Source organism: Chiloscyllium plagiosum, chromosome 4 (genome assembly GCF_004010195.1).
Source record: "Chiloscyllium plagiosum isolate BGI_BamShark_2017 chromosome 4, ASM401019v2, whole genome shotgun sequence".
In the NCBI taxonomy this organism is placed as follows: domain Eukaryota; kingdom Metazoa; phylum Chordata; class Chondrichthyes; order Orectolobiformes; family Hemiscylliidae; genus Chiloscyllium; species Chiloscyllium plagiosum.
The window spans coordinates 107602339-107619072 of record NC_057713.1 but is presented as its reverse complement, the minus strand read 5'-3'; the positions used below and the strand labels follow the sequence as shown (position 1 = coordinate 107619072).

General features: G+C 39.6%; 1 protein-coding gene across 4 annotated transcripts in view; it reads left to right on the top strand.

Moving 5' to 3' along the window:
* LOC122549299 (programmed cell death 6 interacting protein) overlaps positions 1-16734 on the top strand; it is a 102716-nt gene that overhangs the window by 18300 nt on the left and 67682 nt on the right. For all 4 annotated transcript variants that reach the window (XM_043688857.1, XM_043688855.1, XM_043688859.1 and 1 more), the window contains exons 2-3: positions 1714-1768; positions 13220-13289. In XM_043688857.1, the coding sequence (XP_043544792.1) occupies positions 1714-1768; positions 13220-13289 (125 nt within the window). The remainder of the gene's footprint in view (positions 1-1713; positions 1769-13219; positions 13290-16734) is intronic.

Here is a 16734-nt window from a genome sequence, read left to right as displayed (position 1 = left end):
GGTCTTTGTAACTCCTTAGCATAGACCTGTGGAGATAGAGTTATTGTGTATGTTTTAACTTTGAGATAGATAACCCTTGATCATCTGACTGATCAAGAATATGGGGTAATGCAGGAAAATGTATATGAGAAATTTCAGGTCAGACATGATCCTGTTAAATGCTAGAGTAAGCTGTAGGGGCTGAACAGCCCACTGCTGTTCCTATTTCTTCTGGCCTTGGTCTTATTGTCGCTGAAGTTAGTGCCATGTGTACTGAGTGGACAGCCTGGTCACATCTGTGAGATTATATACTTTGTCGGTGCTATTCTTAAAATGTAATTTACTCTCAAATATCAACTGCAGTCTGCCTCCTTGATTCATGGTTGTTTTTTTATTGATGTTGGTTTGATTGCTCAAATACAAGTTATAAAAGGTGAAATTTTGTCCTCTTTGGTTTTCTCATGGGGTCATTGGATAAATTTATTCTCTTTTGTTGATATCTATGGGAATTGTAACACTAAATGCTTTTGTTCAGAGCAGTTCCTGTGTACAATGGTCCAAAACAGACACAATAACCGAATTACATCTTACTGATCCTTTTGGGAATAAATGTTTGTCATCTTTGCTTCATCAGCATGTCTTCACTTATCTTGCAAACTTTTATTAAATTATACAGTAAATGTAGACTTCACATCATGAGTCTCTAAATATGTTTTTGTATATTTCAAAGTTTTGTACTATTTATAGTTTCTTTTTAGTCTGATCAAATTGTATGCAGAGATTTTATCAGACACTTGGAAGTAGTCAGACTTGAGAACCAGTATTGTATCTGAGGGTTCCTGAACAGTGACATTGCTTCAGAACTTGGAAATTCTTCAATTGGAATTCTAAATCCTTTTCTTTGATTTTAGCTATAGATTTTCATCTAATAGCAGCTCACAAACACATTTTTATGTTTGATTGGCAAGGTCTTTACTAGAAGCATTTATCTGGAACCTCCTTTAGCTGTGCAAATGAGATTTTTGATAGCATAGACTTACTAGCACATCTTTGTGTTGTTTTTGGACAGTTGCATGCATCTATGAAAATCTTCTATATTTTTCTGTTGCAAGCTCCTATTGCACAGATACCACTACACAATTTGAGTCATTGTTTCACTTTAACTTGAAGGGCCAATGTACCTTTCAGTTAGGGTCTGACGAAGAAGATATCTGAGCTCCAGTAACAAGGATTCTATTGCAGAGTTAATTACAGAAGTAATCAATGAATAGCAATGAAAAATTGAACAATTAATTTGTAGCTAACGTTAATTTAGATTATAGTTGTAAAACATCTTGCTGCATTCATCTGTGTGGCTGCTATCAAACAAAAGCAACGTTACCTGAACACTTGTGTGAATTGCTTGAAGCATTGTCTGTTATATTTGGGGATAACTTTTTACTCTGTAATTTTAAGGAGCTTGCTACTTTGAGAAGCTTTTGTGAAGTCTTAGTGCATAACATTATGATTCAACAATATCAGGCTTCCAATTTAAAAGCATTATTCAGTTGTCTTGGGTACACCTAAATTGAAGATTTGGATAAATCTTCGACCAAGGCCTCATCTTCCATTAGCATAAAAAGTTAACATTGTACTGTTCAAAAAGGCCGGGGAATTGATTAAATCTCAAAATAGCAGAAAATATACTGAACATCTAAGTTTTTTTTATCCTTACTGATTTTGCTTCTGTTTCAGATATTATGATCAACTGTGTGCCATTGAGCCCAAGTTTCCATTCTCAGAAAATCAGGTATTTAAATCTCTGTTGCTCTTTAAGTAGATGTTTTGTACTGATTTTTTTCAATTGTTTCATTCCTGCATGTCAGTAAATTCTGCTCAGTACTCCTATGTTGCCCACCTCTTGTAGTTGTTAAAGTACAGATTTGAGATGGCCCAGGGAATCCATTATGGACTCAGACCTGTAAGCGCCTCTCTTGGTTCGTCCCAGAGATCGTACTCTTTGGAAGTCTGGAATAAGAAACCTCTTACAGACAGATTAGTTTAATTTTAGTCATCCCTTTTATTTACCAATAGCATCACTGTTACAACATAACACTGATACCTATAAGCAAAACTAACTAGGTTCTCATAATCTAGGAGAGTAGGGTACCAGCTGTTCAAGTGCCCCAGCAAACTACTCCGAAGTATTGATGTAAAGTGGCTTCCTTTATACAAAAGTTTACAAAAACGTTGCATGTTCTTATTTGGATAGTTAACAGTGAAGGACAATAATTCCTAAGGAAGAAAAGTTAATTGACAGGTCCGTGTACGCTTGACTGATCACTCCTACAGGCCCTAAGCCATTCATCAAGTGGGAAAACATACCCAGCTGAGTTAGGCGCCTGCTAAAGAGATAAACTAAGGAAGAAAAGTTAATTGACAGGTCCGTGTACGCTTGACTGATCACTCCTACAGGCCCTAAGCCATTCATCAAGTGGGAAAAACATACCCAGCTGAGTTAGGCGCCTGCTAAAGAGATAAACTCCTATCATAAAGAGGTACCAGTCTCCACTAATTGGAGAGTTCATAAAATAACCTTGCACAGCTCACATGTCTGATACAATTGTTTTACAAAATGGCTTCTTAGCAGGGGGGGCAATCCTTTGACCATAAAATGGCTCCCTGACACATTGTGCCAGAATCTCTTCAATAGAGGCCTAGAATAATTTCTAAGCTAGGAGCAGACTCCTGCTTTTTAAGCACTGAATCATTCTGTACTTGCGGCTGAGATGTTACCGTAAGGTTGCATTTAAATTGATTCATTAGTCTTCGAATTAAACATGCTTTCTTTTCAGGGTTGTGATTCAAATTCAAATAAGACATAAGATCTGATTAGATAGAATTGATAGTGGGGCAGTCTGTAATGTCTGTAGAGTGGTCTGCAAGGACAGCAAATAAGTTAAAGCTTCATCACTATTACCTTTTACAGTTTGTATTTAATAACTGGTAATGGCTACTCAATATCATCATAAAGTCCCAAAATGCAAATAAATTCAATCCATAGCAGGTAAGCACTAAGAGTTAATTCTCTACTGGCTTCAACAGCCTCAGCACTAAAATGGTCTCTCTCGTGACCTTTTGAACTCTCAAGTCAGGGTCTTGTAACATCAAAGATGTTTTTTCTCAGGGTTTGCCCCGCTTGCAAGGGGTAATAAGAATCCATTATAATTGACAGGATCTGACTGTCAATTACAAGGCTTTTGATCGTACAGAGTTTCATTTCAGGGTCAGAATCAAATGCTGTTATTAATTTCACAAGGCAACGGCTGTGAATGTTATCACTTGGTGTCCTGTTCACACAGATTCACTGATGCTCAGGCAAATGTTCTTGAATTGCCTTAGGGCATCCTATTATCACTTGGTGAGCACAGATATGTTCATGATTTGGAAATGCCGGTGTTGGACTGGGGTGTACAAAGTTAAAAATCTCTCAACACCAGGTTATAGTCCAACAGGCTTCATAAACCTGTTGGACTATAACCTGGTGTTGTGATTTTTAACAAATGTTTTCTGCATTCTTCGAGTTTCCCCCATTTTTCTGAGCCTCCCTGCCTGTCTATTTTCTAGTGCAGCAAATGTGTTCTATAATTCAGCATTATATTTTTGTCTAAATGTTTAAGGACAAGTTTTAAGACTATGGACTTTCTCATAGTGGTCTTCCTCCACAGCTTGACATAAAAGATCCCATTACCTGATTGAAACAGAAGCAGACAGAATTTGCCATTTATCTGTTGGCACACCTGAAGACCTGAAGAAACATAGGATAAAATGCACTAGCATTACAGCTAGAATTTCTGTCCATTTACCTCATTGCTGTTTTTGCATCCTTTGTTGTTTGCAAGTTGGCTGCTATGCCTGCCTACAGTGCACCAATCAAGAATTTTCCAAAGTCATTTATTGGCTTTGAATTGCTTTAGAATTAAAAATGATTGTGAAAAGCCTTTTAAAAATGGAATTTCCAGTTGCTGAAAGAGTCATTATTATCTTCGCATTGATTCTGTTAGAGTTCATGGAGATATCTAATGTTTGTCAAAACCTTCCATCTATCCATCTTCAGAATTTATTTTTCATGTTCCTATTACTCTGGTATTAGAATTTGATACTCGGATAGTAATTAAATCTGCCTGTATCCTTACAAAATTGAAAGAAATATTTAATGGGGAAAGGCTTCAGTTAAAATTTAAATAAAAGAATGTCATATATTGATTGGTTCTTCCTGTGATGTTAAATCATGGAACCTCTACAAGCTTGGAGAAATAGCCAATTGTCAAGTCTATTTTAATTTTCTTTTTAACAGGTAGTTAGCCGAATGTTAGCTTGCATTACCAAGTTTGGCATTGACACGGTTTTATGGATCCTCAACTATTCCATTGAGAATAGGCTGGGAAGTGGACTTGAATTATAAGATCAGGCATTGTTCTATTGAATAGCATTCTAACTTGTTGAATATGGATGCGAGCTTTTTGTGATTCTTAGATGAGGATTCCCAAATCCCAGCGTTCCCACTTTCCACAGTCTTTCTTCATCTCCTGTATTTGTCCGACCAAAGTGTTAACCTCACATTTCCCCCATATTAAGTTCCATCTGCCAAGGTTTTCCTGCTTAATCTGTCGACAATCCCTCTGCAGAATTTTTGTCATTCTAACCACTTGCCTTTCCATCTATTTTTGTGTCATCTGCAAAGGTGGTTGTAGTAATTTGCTTTCCTCATCCAAATCATTGATCTATATTGTAAATAACATAGTCTCAGCATTGATATCTGGTAATATACTCGTGATAAGTTGCCAAAAAAGAGAATCATTGCCTACCCATAGTGCAACATTCTAGTTTTGCAATGGAAGGTTCCCTTTCTGATAGCTGTGTTTACGAAATTGTTTAATCGGACATTGAGTCTGATCATTCAATGGGTCAAAAAAAGATTATTATTCACAAAGCCAGCAGTACTTGCCTATCCTAACTGCCCTGAGAAGGTTGGTGATGAGTTGCTTTCTTGAATTGTTGTAGTCATTGGGGTGTAGGGACACTCAGTGCTGTTGGGAGGGGAGTTCTGGGATTTTGACTCCGATATTGAAAGAACAGTGATATCATTCAAGTCAGGACCGTGTGTTTTAAAAAATTCTCAAGGTCAGGTTCGTAGGAGAGTAGTCAGTGCTGTTGGGAGGGGAGTTCTGGGATTTTGACTCCGATATTGAAAGAACAGTGATATCATTCAAGTCAGGACCGTGTGACTTGGAGGGGAGCTTGCAGGTGGTGATGTTCCTACGAATCTGTTGCCTTTCTTCTTGGAGGCAATGGTCACAGTTTAGAAAGTGTTTTAGAGGTAGCCTTGGCATGTTACTGCTGTGCATCTTGCAGGTAAAGACTGGATGGAGTGCCAATCAATTGGTCTACTTTGCCCTGGATGTATAGCGTTTTTTTTTTATGTTGCTAAAGCACCCAGACAGAAATATTTCATCACACTCCTGCCTTGTGCGTTGTAGCTATGGGCAAACACTGGGGGAGGGGGGGGTGGAAGATGAGTTCCACACTACATAATGTCTAGCTTCTGACCTGCTGTTGTAGCTGCAATATTCATAGAGCTGGATGAGTTCAGTTTCTGGTCAATAATAATCCTCAGGATGTTGATTGTTGGATATTTGTTGTTGGTAATGCCATTGAATGTGATCATTTGAGATGGTCATTCCTCAGCATGTGTGGTTGGGATGTTACATGCCTCTGACTAGCTCAAATCTGAATGTTGTCTTGGTCTTGCTGTATGCGGACGTCAGCTTTTTCAGCATCTGAGGGTATACAAATGGTATTGAACATTGCACAACCATGAGCAAGCATTCCCACTTTTGGCCTTTATGATTAAGGAAAAGTCATTGAAAAAGCTGAAGATGATTGGTCTTGGACACTACCCTGAAGAGTGAGAGGTTCTTGTGGTGCTCTTAAGAGTGTTCCTACAACTGGGCCAGAGGCTGGGTTCAAAACCCATCTGTTCAGGCATGTTTTAGAACAAGTCCTGAGGCTGAGGAAGTTGACCTCCAGCAATTACAACTATCATCCATTGTGTGATGTGATTCTGACCAGTGGTAAGTTTTCCTCTTGATTCCCATTTAGTCCAGTTTTGTCCAAGTTTCTTGATGAAGGCAGAACCCAAACAGAGTGTCATTAAGCAAAGATCATTAGGTAAGTTATACCTTTTGCAAGTGTTGCTTGATAACATTGTGGAGATCCCCTTCCATCATTTTTTTAACTGAGAGTAGGGCAGCACGGTGGCTCAGTGGTTAGCACTGCTGCCTCACAGCACTAGGGTCCAAGGTTCGATTCCAGCCTCTGGCAACTGTCTGTGTGGAGTTTGCACATTCTCCCTGTATCTGTGTGAGTTTCCTCCGGGTGCTCCAGTTTCCTCCCACAGTCCAAAGATGTGCAGGTGAGGTGAATTGGCCGTGTTAAATTGCCCATAGGTTAGGTGCATTAGTCAGAGGGAAATTAGTTTGGATGGGTTACTGTTCGGAGAGTCGGTGTGGAATTTGTTGGGCCAAAGGGCCTGTTTCCACACTGTAGGGAATCAAATCTAATCTAGATCGATACGGTGTTAATGAGTTCAGTTGCATTTATCCTGCTTTTTGTGTTGGGATTTTGGAACTACAGATTCTTTACTACAGGATGTGATTGAGGTGAATAGTATATGTTAATTTAGGGTTAAGCTTGATTAGTGCATGGATAAAGGAGTAGAAATGTATGCTTTTGGGCTTGGAGGAGGTTTGATGTGGTGTTGATTCTGTGAAGTTATGAAATAATGCCTGTCTTAAATGTGCTAATAATTTAGAAGCACTCCATTGCAAATTATATTTCCAGGGCTATATCTGGTCATCAAATTTAATGAATCACATTGAGTCAAAAACTGTTACCCCCCAATAGCTAACCAGAGACAGGATTTATCAGTTTAATTTGCGATCTGTCATGAATTAGCCTTTTGCTTTCCAGTAAGCAAGTCCTGAATCTTTTATTGGTTAACATTGTGCTTTGTTAATAGCTATGAATCTGCAGATTTTGTTACCATGCTTGTGTCTTATCATTGTCAGTATTTTGTCAGATTGATGTACAAGTCACTTAACACTTTTTTTTGGCATAGCAAATTTTTAAAAATCGTGCAGGAAAATTTGAGAGCTATTGTCTACTGTGGGATGTGGGACCTCTGTCTGACTGGGCCAATGTTTATTGGGTGTCTGTAACTGTCTTTGAGAAGATGGCGGTCAAACGCCGCCTTGAACTACATATAGTCCAAGTGCTATATGTCAATCCACAATGTTTTGGAGGGAATTCCAGGATTTTGATACAGCAATATATTTCTAAGTCAGGATGGTGAATAACTTGGAGGGGAATTTGCAGATATGGTGTTCCCGTGTATCTGTTGTCATCGTCCTTCCAGATGGAAGTGGTCATGTGTTTGAAAAGTGCTGTCTAAGGACCTTTTGGTGAATTTCAGCAGTGCATCTTATAGATATTTGTGCCACTGTGTACTGAGTGTCGGTAGTGGAAGGGGTGGATGTGGTGTCAAAGAGCAAGCTGCTTTGTCATAGTCATACAGCATGGGAACAGACCCTTTCGTCCAACCTATTTGTGCTGACCAGACATCTCAATTTTCAGAGTCTGTTTGCCAGCATTTGGCCTATGTCCTTTTAACCCTATTCATACACTTCCCCTAATGCCTTTTAAATGTTGTATATACCTCCATCACTTCCTTTGGCAGCTCATTCAGTACGTGCACTGTATTTTTGTGAAAAGGTTACCTTGAGGTCCTTTAAGTCTTTTTCCCCCCCCTCATTTTTTAAACCTATTCTCTCCCAAGTTTTGGATTCTCCCGCCATAGAAAAATGACTGGCTGTTCATCCTATCCATACCCCTTTGTCTCCAATGCTTCAGAGAAAAAAGCCCCATTCTCTCTCTGTAACTCAAACCCTCCAATTCTGGTAACTTGTAAATCTTTTCTGCACCCTCTAAAGTTTAACAACAAGAAATGTATGAAGTATTCTAAAAGTCGCCTCCCCTAATGTTCCAACTCCTATAGTCAATGTTCTGCCAAATGCTTGCTTCACCACCCTGTCACCACGACTATGCTTGAAGGAACTATGCAACTGCACTCTTGGGTCTCTTTGTTTTGCAGCACTCTACCATTAAGTGTATAAGTCATGCCCTGGTTTGCCTTCCCAAAATGCACCACTCATTTACCTAAATTAAACTACATCTGTAACTCCTGGGTCTGTTGGCCCATCTGATCAAGATTCCAATATACTGATATAATTTTCACTGTCCACTACACCATCTATTTTGGTGTCATCTGCAACCTTACTAACCATGCCTCCTATGTTCACATTCAAAGCATTTATATAAAAGACAAAAAGCAGTGGGTCCAGCACTGAGCTCTGTGGCACACCCCTGGTCGCAGTCTGTAGTCTGAGAAACAATCCTCTGTCTCCTACCTTCAAGCCAATTAATCTTACTAACAGTCTACCATGTGGAACCATGTCAAATGCTTTGCTGAAGTCTGTATAGACAGTGTCTATATGTCTACATTCATCTCTTCTCTTTGTCACCGCTTCAAAACCTCAATCAAGTTAGTGAAGCACAATTTCACCCACACACACAGCCTATTGACTCTCCCTAATCAGTCCTTGCCTTTCTGAATGCATGTAAATCCTGACCCTCAGAATAGGCTCCAACTTATCCATCACTCACGTGACCCTGGATGGTGTCAAGCTTTTGGAGTGTTGTTGGAGCTGCAGCTATCAAGGCAAGTGGAATGTATTCATCACACTCATGACTGATGCCTTGTTGATAGTGGACAGGTTTTGGGGATTCAGGAGGCAAGCTACTCCTTGCAGAATGTCTAGTTTTTGGTCTGTTGTGGCAACTGAATTTGTGTGGCGTGTCAGTTGAGTTTATGATTAAAGATAACCTACAGGATATTAATCATGAGAATTTAGTAATGATACTGCCATTGAATGTCCAGAACAGTGTGTGTGGGTTGTCTCTTGTTGGAGATGGCCATGGCCTGATATTTGTGTGGCACAAATATTGCCATTTTCCACCCCAAACCTGGATCTTGTCTAGCTCTTCTTGCATTTGGACATGGACTGCTTCATTATCTGAGGAGTCACAAATGGTGCTGGACATTGATTATTGGCAAACATCCCCATGTAACACCTTTTATGATAGTGAGGAGGTGGTTGGGAGTAGGACACTACCCCGAGGAACTCCAGAAGAGATGGCTGACCTGCAACAACCACAACCATTTTCCTGCATGCCATGTATGACTCCAACCAGTAAAGAGTTTTCTGTTTGATTCCCATTGGTCCCAGCTTTGCTAGGGCTCCTTGATGCCACATTTGGTCAAATGCAGCTTTCATATCAAGACCTGTCACTCTTGTCTTGCCTCTGGAATTCAACTCTTTTTGTTCATGTTTGAACCAAGGATGTAATGGGATCAGGAGCAAAACCCAAACTGGGTGTCACTTTATAGCATTGTGTGTGATGTTTTGTAATATTAATGTTGTTTGAGAGTAGATTGAGGCAGTAATTGGCCTCGTTAGATTTGTACTGATTTTTATGTACAGGACACAGCTGGGCAATTTTCTGCATTGTTGTGTAGATGCCAGTGTTGTCACTACATAACGGAACAACTTGGCTAAGTGTGGCAAGTTCTGGAGCACAAATCTTTAGTACTGTTGGCAGCAAAATGGCTAAGTGGCTAGCACTGCTGCCTCAGCGCCAGGGACCTGGGGTCAATTCCAGCCTTGAGCATCTGTATGGAGTTGCACATTCTCCCCATGCTTGCATGGGTTTCTGCTAGATGCTCTAGTTTTCTACCACAGTTTGCTCCAGTTTCCTGCCCATTCACAGATGTGAAGATTAGGTGGCTTGGCCATGTTAAATTGACCGTAGTGTCAAGGGATGTGTAGGCTGGGTAAATTAGCCACCCCAAACGTAGGGTTACTGAGATATAGGGTAGAGGACTGGGTTTGGATGGGATGCTGTTCAGAGGTTTGGTGTACACTCAACGAGCTGAATGGCCTCCTCCTGCATTGTTAGGAGTGTGATTCTACAGACAGAAGGGCCTGTAGTCTTTTCAGTATCCAGTACCTCCAACTGTTTCTTGGTATGACATGGAGTGGATTGAATTGGCTGAAGACTGTGATGCTTGGGACCTCTGGAGTAGGCGACGATGGATCATCTGCTCAGCACTTCTGGTTATTCTGCGCCAGAAGATCTGACTTCAAGTTCCATTTTTTTCAGATATATAATAGTACTTCTGAACAGGTTGATCAAATAACTGCAGGAATTTGATTGTGCTTTACTGTCCCACTGCTGACTTAATTAATTGACTTTCTGTCTTCAGTAGACTGTCCAAAACTGCTTTGTATAGGATTCCATTACAGTGACCTATTACTAGGGATTCCGCTGAGATTTCCTGCTTGGTGATTGCAACTGTGAAGCTCTGGAGAAATGTCCGATGTCATTTGATTGTTTTTTAAAAAAACTTTTTCCCCTGGGAATTTTTCACATATGCGCATCTGAGGCAGTAGTACTAATTATTAACCTCCTGTGCCACCCACGTATACAGAAATTTTCACTCCCAGCTAATTTTGCACCAAACTGAAGCATCTGACTGTTTAAAATCCTCAAGAATTTGAGTTGAAAGTTGGGTATTTGTTATAGGCATGGCTTCCAGTTATTGCAAATGTTGTTCATTACTTAATTGTATTCAGTCATACTTTAATCAAAACGAAAGGAATTACAAAATTAAAAATCAAATTAAACAAAAATGATTGTAATCAATTAATAAGTATTCTCATCTATTTTGAGAAAATTAGATTGCATTTAAGTGGCATACATTGAAACGTTTTTCAATTCTGAAAATCATGGTTAATCATGTAGAATTGACTTAAAGGTTTAAAAGCAAATTGTTTTAGCACAGACACATTTTTCGTGTTCAAATTTTTCAAAAAGTCAACTAAAAACTCTTGAAAATTGATTTGATTTGTTTAAACAAGTTTCTGGGCCTCTGCAAATAATAGAAAGTACTAAATATATTCTTGTTTACATTGGAAAATTTAGCTCTGCAACCAAATAGCAAGACTGAAGAAGAACTCATTTAAGCCAAGACAAAGAAGGTTCTTGTTTAAATCATAGCTGCAGGATATTCCAAAGCACATTATAAAGAATGATTGATCGTTACACGGCAAGGGAATAGCCATTGTATTCATAGCCAAACCCCTCGAACAGAACTAAAACTTTAAGATCCAAAACACACTTTTTGATGTTCGAGCAATTAAGAATCAACAATGTTGTTGTGGATACAGAGTAGCACACAGGCGAGATAGCACATTTCCTTATGTAAAAGATGAGTGAAGCATGTGAGTTTTTGCAACAGACACAAAGTAACACACCATACTGCTGTGGTGAGATTTGAACCCATGACCCTCGAGCATCAGGCTGGGCCTCGAGATCACAAATCTTAACTTTTCCACCACCATCTCCCCATTGCATTTAGACCTGAACTTTGAAAAAACTCCACCTATCCAGCCTTTGTTTTCCATTTATCGCCATACTTCTGCAGGTACTGATTTCCTCATCCACAACACCTCTATTTTCATGCTGCAGCCCCATTGCTTTCTCAACATACTGTTGCCCCTGATACTGCCCTCAGCTCTGCTTCTAAGGGGCATTTTTCTATAGTCAGTGGTCATCTTAAACTGCTGTGCACTACTTCTTTCATCCTTGTCTCCAAGAACAAATGTGAGGTGCCTCTGCGACCTCCCTTCTCCAAGCCCAAAGAGTACCCCTCCACTTAGACTGGCCTCAGACACTAAATATGGATTATTTTCTAGCTTCTCTCTCGTTCCTTGGATCCTCACCTTCACTATACAACCAACACGCTGCTCCCTTACTCGTGTTTACTAAATTGATAACCTTGTAAATTCCTGGTTTTCTCAGGTGTGGATACAGTTACTTGTGTTCTTATTTCAAATGCTGTTTTCTTCCCCTGTGAATCTGCTATCAACACCACTCTGTCTTTGTCCAAAAATAAAATCCATTTCAAATCCCTTCCACTTCATCGTCCTTGAATGTGTTGTCACCTCCAAAACCTGACCTCCTCTTTCTTGGAACTCCATGTTTGAAATCCATTTAAGTAAGTTTCCACCCTTATAATAGTACCAGAATTACTCTGGTGGCCTGTAAAGGCTTTAAAATAGTTGCAGTGCTGCCTTCTACTAAATTTATCCAGAATATTTAATATAATAAAATATTACAAATGGCTTCAGAGACGTGTAATCTGATTGAGAATGGTAATTCAGCCAGTTTTAGGAGGAAATAAAAGGTTGCCTGAATGATCTTTCAGAAATAATGTTCAAAAAAACAAATGTGTAGATATTTAACAATCAAATTCCAGATATTACAGCCCGAGTGATTGAAGCTGAGTCAGTTATACTTGGGGTGACCGTACACTCTAGCCATGCAAATTGGGAATATGCAAGGGGATGGGGTTGAATGTCGGTTGGGCTGCACAGGATTATATCAATACAAAATGTGGCTATGGGCATAAGAATGAGTATTTTGAATTTCAGATATTGGTAACTCCTGATTTCTTTTAAAAAATAGAGCACACAAGCCTTCAGGGTTTGTGAGAAGGTTTAAGCACATGACAAGTACTTGACAAGTACTTCTGCTCTAGACATTTCAATTTGTTGGCTCTTTGATCATAAGCAAATCAAATGTTCTGTCCTTGAGAGAGCATTATTCTAAAATTAATACAATTCCATTTTCATTTCGTTTACAGGTGTCAAAATTTATGATTGTGTGCATATGATTTGTTTCACTTGGATTTATTTTTTTAGAAATGCTACATGGCTCAAAAAAGGCATTTAAATAGTTTAATATATTTTTTAGGCAATTTTAAAATATTATTTGTTTCCCTGACCACAGTTGCTATCTCCCTATCATGGTACAAGAGTAAAGAAATAAAATTTTAAACTCTGTGCATCCAGCTTTGACCATGCAAGATACCTTCACTGGAATTTCATGCACAAAAAGGCTACTAATTGGTACTGTAGTACATGCAATGAAATGCTTAATTTTTTCAAAGCTGATGTTTCAAGAAACCTGACAATCTGTGACTTAATGATTTTTTTTCTTTCCCCCCCCCCGCCAAAAGCTTTGTTTAACGTTCACCTGGAAAGATGCATTCGATAAAGGGTCGCTATTTGGAGGATCTGTTAAACTTTGTAAGTACTTATTTTCAGGGTTTCCCGAGAGAAATATCTTACTTTTTAAAAATCCTGGCTGAACTTTTCTCTCTCCTCAGCCACTTTTGTTTACTGTTTTATTCAATCAATCATCTTTTTCATCCTCCTTCTCTATCCCCTTTTTTTCTCTAAAATTCTCCCTAATTAGTTGCATCTTTGCCTGTGTACCTTCCTGTCTCCTCTTTTGCTCTTTCCTGCTAGTAGACTTTGACTCCATTGCTCCAAAAGCCCCAGAAATTGTCTCTTTTTTTTTAACATTTCCCTTTCCCCTTTCCCTCCCTATTTTGTTGCTGTAGAGAAGAACTTTACCTGCAGTTATTTAAATAATGTTTTATTCCTGGCCGACAGTGACATTTTTTTATTATTTTGGGATACCAAACTCTTGATTAGATTGTTTTAAAGAATGCCATAATTCAGTCTGCAAATGTGACTGAGCTTCAGATTACCTCTCACTTGAATTCTCCTCCAATTTCCAACTTGAACCTTCTATTCCAAAAAAGCTTAACATAAGCTTGATGACTAATACTTCATTAAAATAAGCACTTTGCAGCCTTTCAGAGACTAATCGTTGAATTTAACAATTTATGATCATAATCTTTGTCTCCTTTTGTTTTGGAAAATGGCTGTCGATAATTGAGATCTCAATTTATTCTGAATTTAAGGCCATCATTTTTTTTTATTTCTTGCCCAATTGCCATGTAATTTTTCACTTGGGTTATCACACTTTTTTTTTAATCATTTAATTACTCTTGCCTTTCATTTTACTGTAAACCTTTGTTTGTCCACCCCTCCTTCAGTGCATCTTTATTTGTTTAGAACCTGTTATAGATTCTATTTTATCCAGTTCTGAAATGTTCACACTTACTTTCTCCTCACATGCCTTCATGCCTGTTTATTTCCCATAATTTCTGTTCTGTCATTGGATTACCAGGTTATGCAGTGTTTTGCTTCTTTATAAATAAACCATAAGCATTGTGACTTACTGGTAACTAATATCTCCAGCACTGAAAATATGCTTTGACAAGTTGTGGAGTCTGTTTTCGTCAGATTTTAGTGACTTGTGTAGAATTTAAAATGTTGAATTTTGTTTATTTTGCTTTATCTCTTCCTGAATTCTATCTTTATTTCTTTTCACTTTCTTTTGTACCTTTTTTGACATTGCATTAACTATTCCTAGGATAACTCCATCTGCCACTTCTCAGCCCATTGGCCCATCTGGTCCAGATCCTGTTGTAATCTGAGGTAACCCTCTTCTTGTAAGACACAGAATTTATAGCAAAAGTTTACAGTGTGATGACATTTCAGCACTCCACACCAGCACCCTCCACAATGACGGCATCGTGGCAATAGCCTCAGTACTCAACACCAACAATTGCTAATCTCCAAACACCATCCCACAACTCATCTGCTTTATCCTCGATCACAATGTATTCACCTTTGACAACCAGACACATTGAACAGCCATGGGAACAAATTTGCACCACAATATGCCAACATTTTCATGCACAGGTTCGAACAAAACTTCTTCTCAACGCAGGACCTCCAACCAACATTATACACCAGGTACATTGACGACATTTTCTTCCTCTGGACCCATGGCGAGGAGTCACTGATAAAACTACACAGTGATATCAACAAGTTTCATCCCACCATCAAAATCGCCATGGACTACTCTTGACTATCTGTCTCATTCTTGGACACACGCCTCTCCATCAAGGATGGGCACCTCAGCACCACACTCTGCTGCAAATCCACAGACAACCTCACAATGTTGCATGTCTCCAGCTTCCACCCAAAACATATTAAAACAGCCAGCCCCTATGGACAAACCCAACGTATACATTGGATCTGTTCCGATGAGGAGGACTGGCACCTGGAAGTACTCGGGGATGCCCTCATAAGGACGGGGTATAATGCTCAATTCATCGACTGCCAGTTCTGACGTGCCACAGTAACAAACTGTCATGACCTCCTCAGGACACAGACACGTGCCGCAACCGACAGGGTACCCTTCGTTGTCCAGTATTTTTCAGGAGCTGAAAAACTATGCCATGTTGTTCGCCACCTGCAGCACATTATCGATGAGGAGGAGGACCTCGCCAAGACCTTCTCCGAACCTCCACTGCTTGCTTTTAACAACCGCCAAACCTCCAACAGGTCATTGTAGCAAGCTGCCCGGCTTTCAGGACAACTCCATACAACCCTGTCACGGTAGGCGCTGCAGGACGTGTCAGAGTGTGGATATGCTTACCACCATTATACATGGGGATACCTCCCACCATGTATGTGGCAGGTACTCATGTGACTCAGCCAACGTTTTCTATCTTATACGTTGCAGGCAAGGATATCCTGAGGCATGGTATATTTGGGAAACTGAGCAAAGGCTATGGCAACAGATGCATGAGTACCGCACAATAATCAACAGACAGGAGTGTTCCCTCCCAGTTGGGGAACACTTCAGCAGTCCAGGACATTCGACCTCGGACCTTCGGGTGACCATCCTCCAAGGCAGACTTGGGGACAGGCAGCAGGGAAAAGTGGCCGAGCAGAGGCTAATAGCTAAGTTCCATACCCATAGGGAGGGCCTCAACCAGGACCTTGGGTTCATGTTACACTACAGGTGACCACCATTGCATTACACGCACACTTGCGCGCACACACACTCACGCGCGCGTGCTCCTACACGCACACAACCCCCCACCCCAGATACACATGCGCACACGCAAACCCACATGCACACGTATACATATGTTTGTGGGGTGAACATGTACTTGCAGAGTTACATTGTACTTTGCTCAAAACTGCATGAGTTTACGTAAGACTCTGTTAACTCACTTTTTAGATTACAACCAGTCTAAACATTATGGCACAGACAGAGAACACGGGGCTAACACCAATTGTTACAGTTAACCTGATAATGTAACTTTTTAATAAAGTTTTGTGATTTACACATGAAAGAAGTGAAACTATCATGGTATTCGAACAGATGAAAAACTCAACAAATAATCAAGGTATTTTTCAATGTATAATTTCAGTTACGTCACACTGTAAACTTTTGCTATAACCTCTGTGTCTTAAAATTGTGTCCTCCACATCCACCTGATGAAGGAGCGGCACTCCGAAAGCTAGTGCTTCCAATTAAACCTGTTGGACTATAACCTGGTGTTGTGATTTTTAATCTAAAATGATAACACTTTATTTCATGTTTCATCAAAAAAAGTTCCATTTTTGCTCCTTTATGAAGAAGTAAGACCTCTTGACAAAGGAAAGAAGCACAATTCTCTGTAAGATCTTTTGTGTGGGCAACAATTGGAGATAATGCACCATGTGGGAAATTTTTTTCATACCTTTACTGAATGATTGACAAAAACAATTCTGTTATGGAGATAGGGTGCAGTCGAGAATTTATTCACTGACTTTAAGA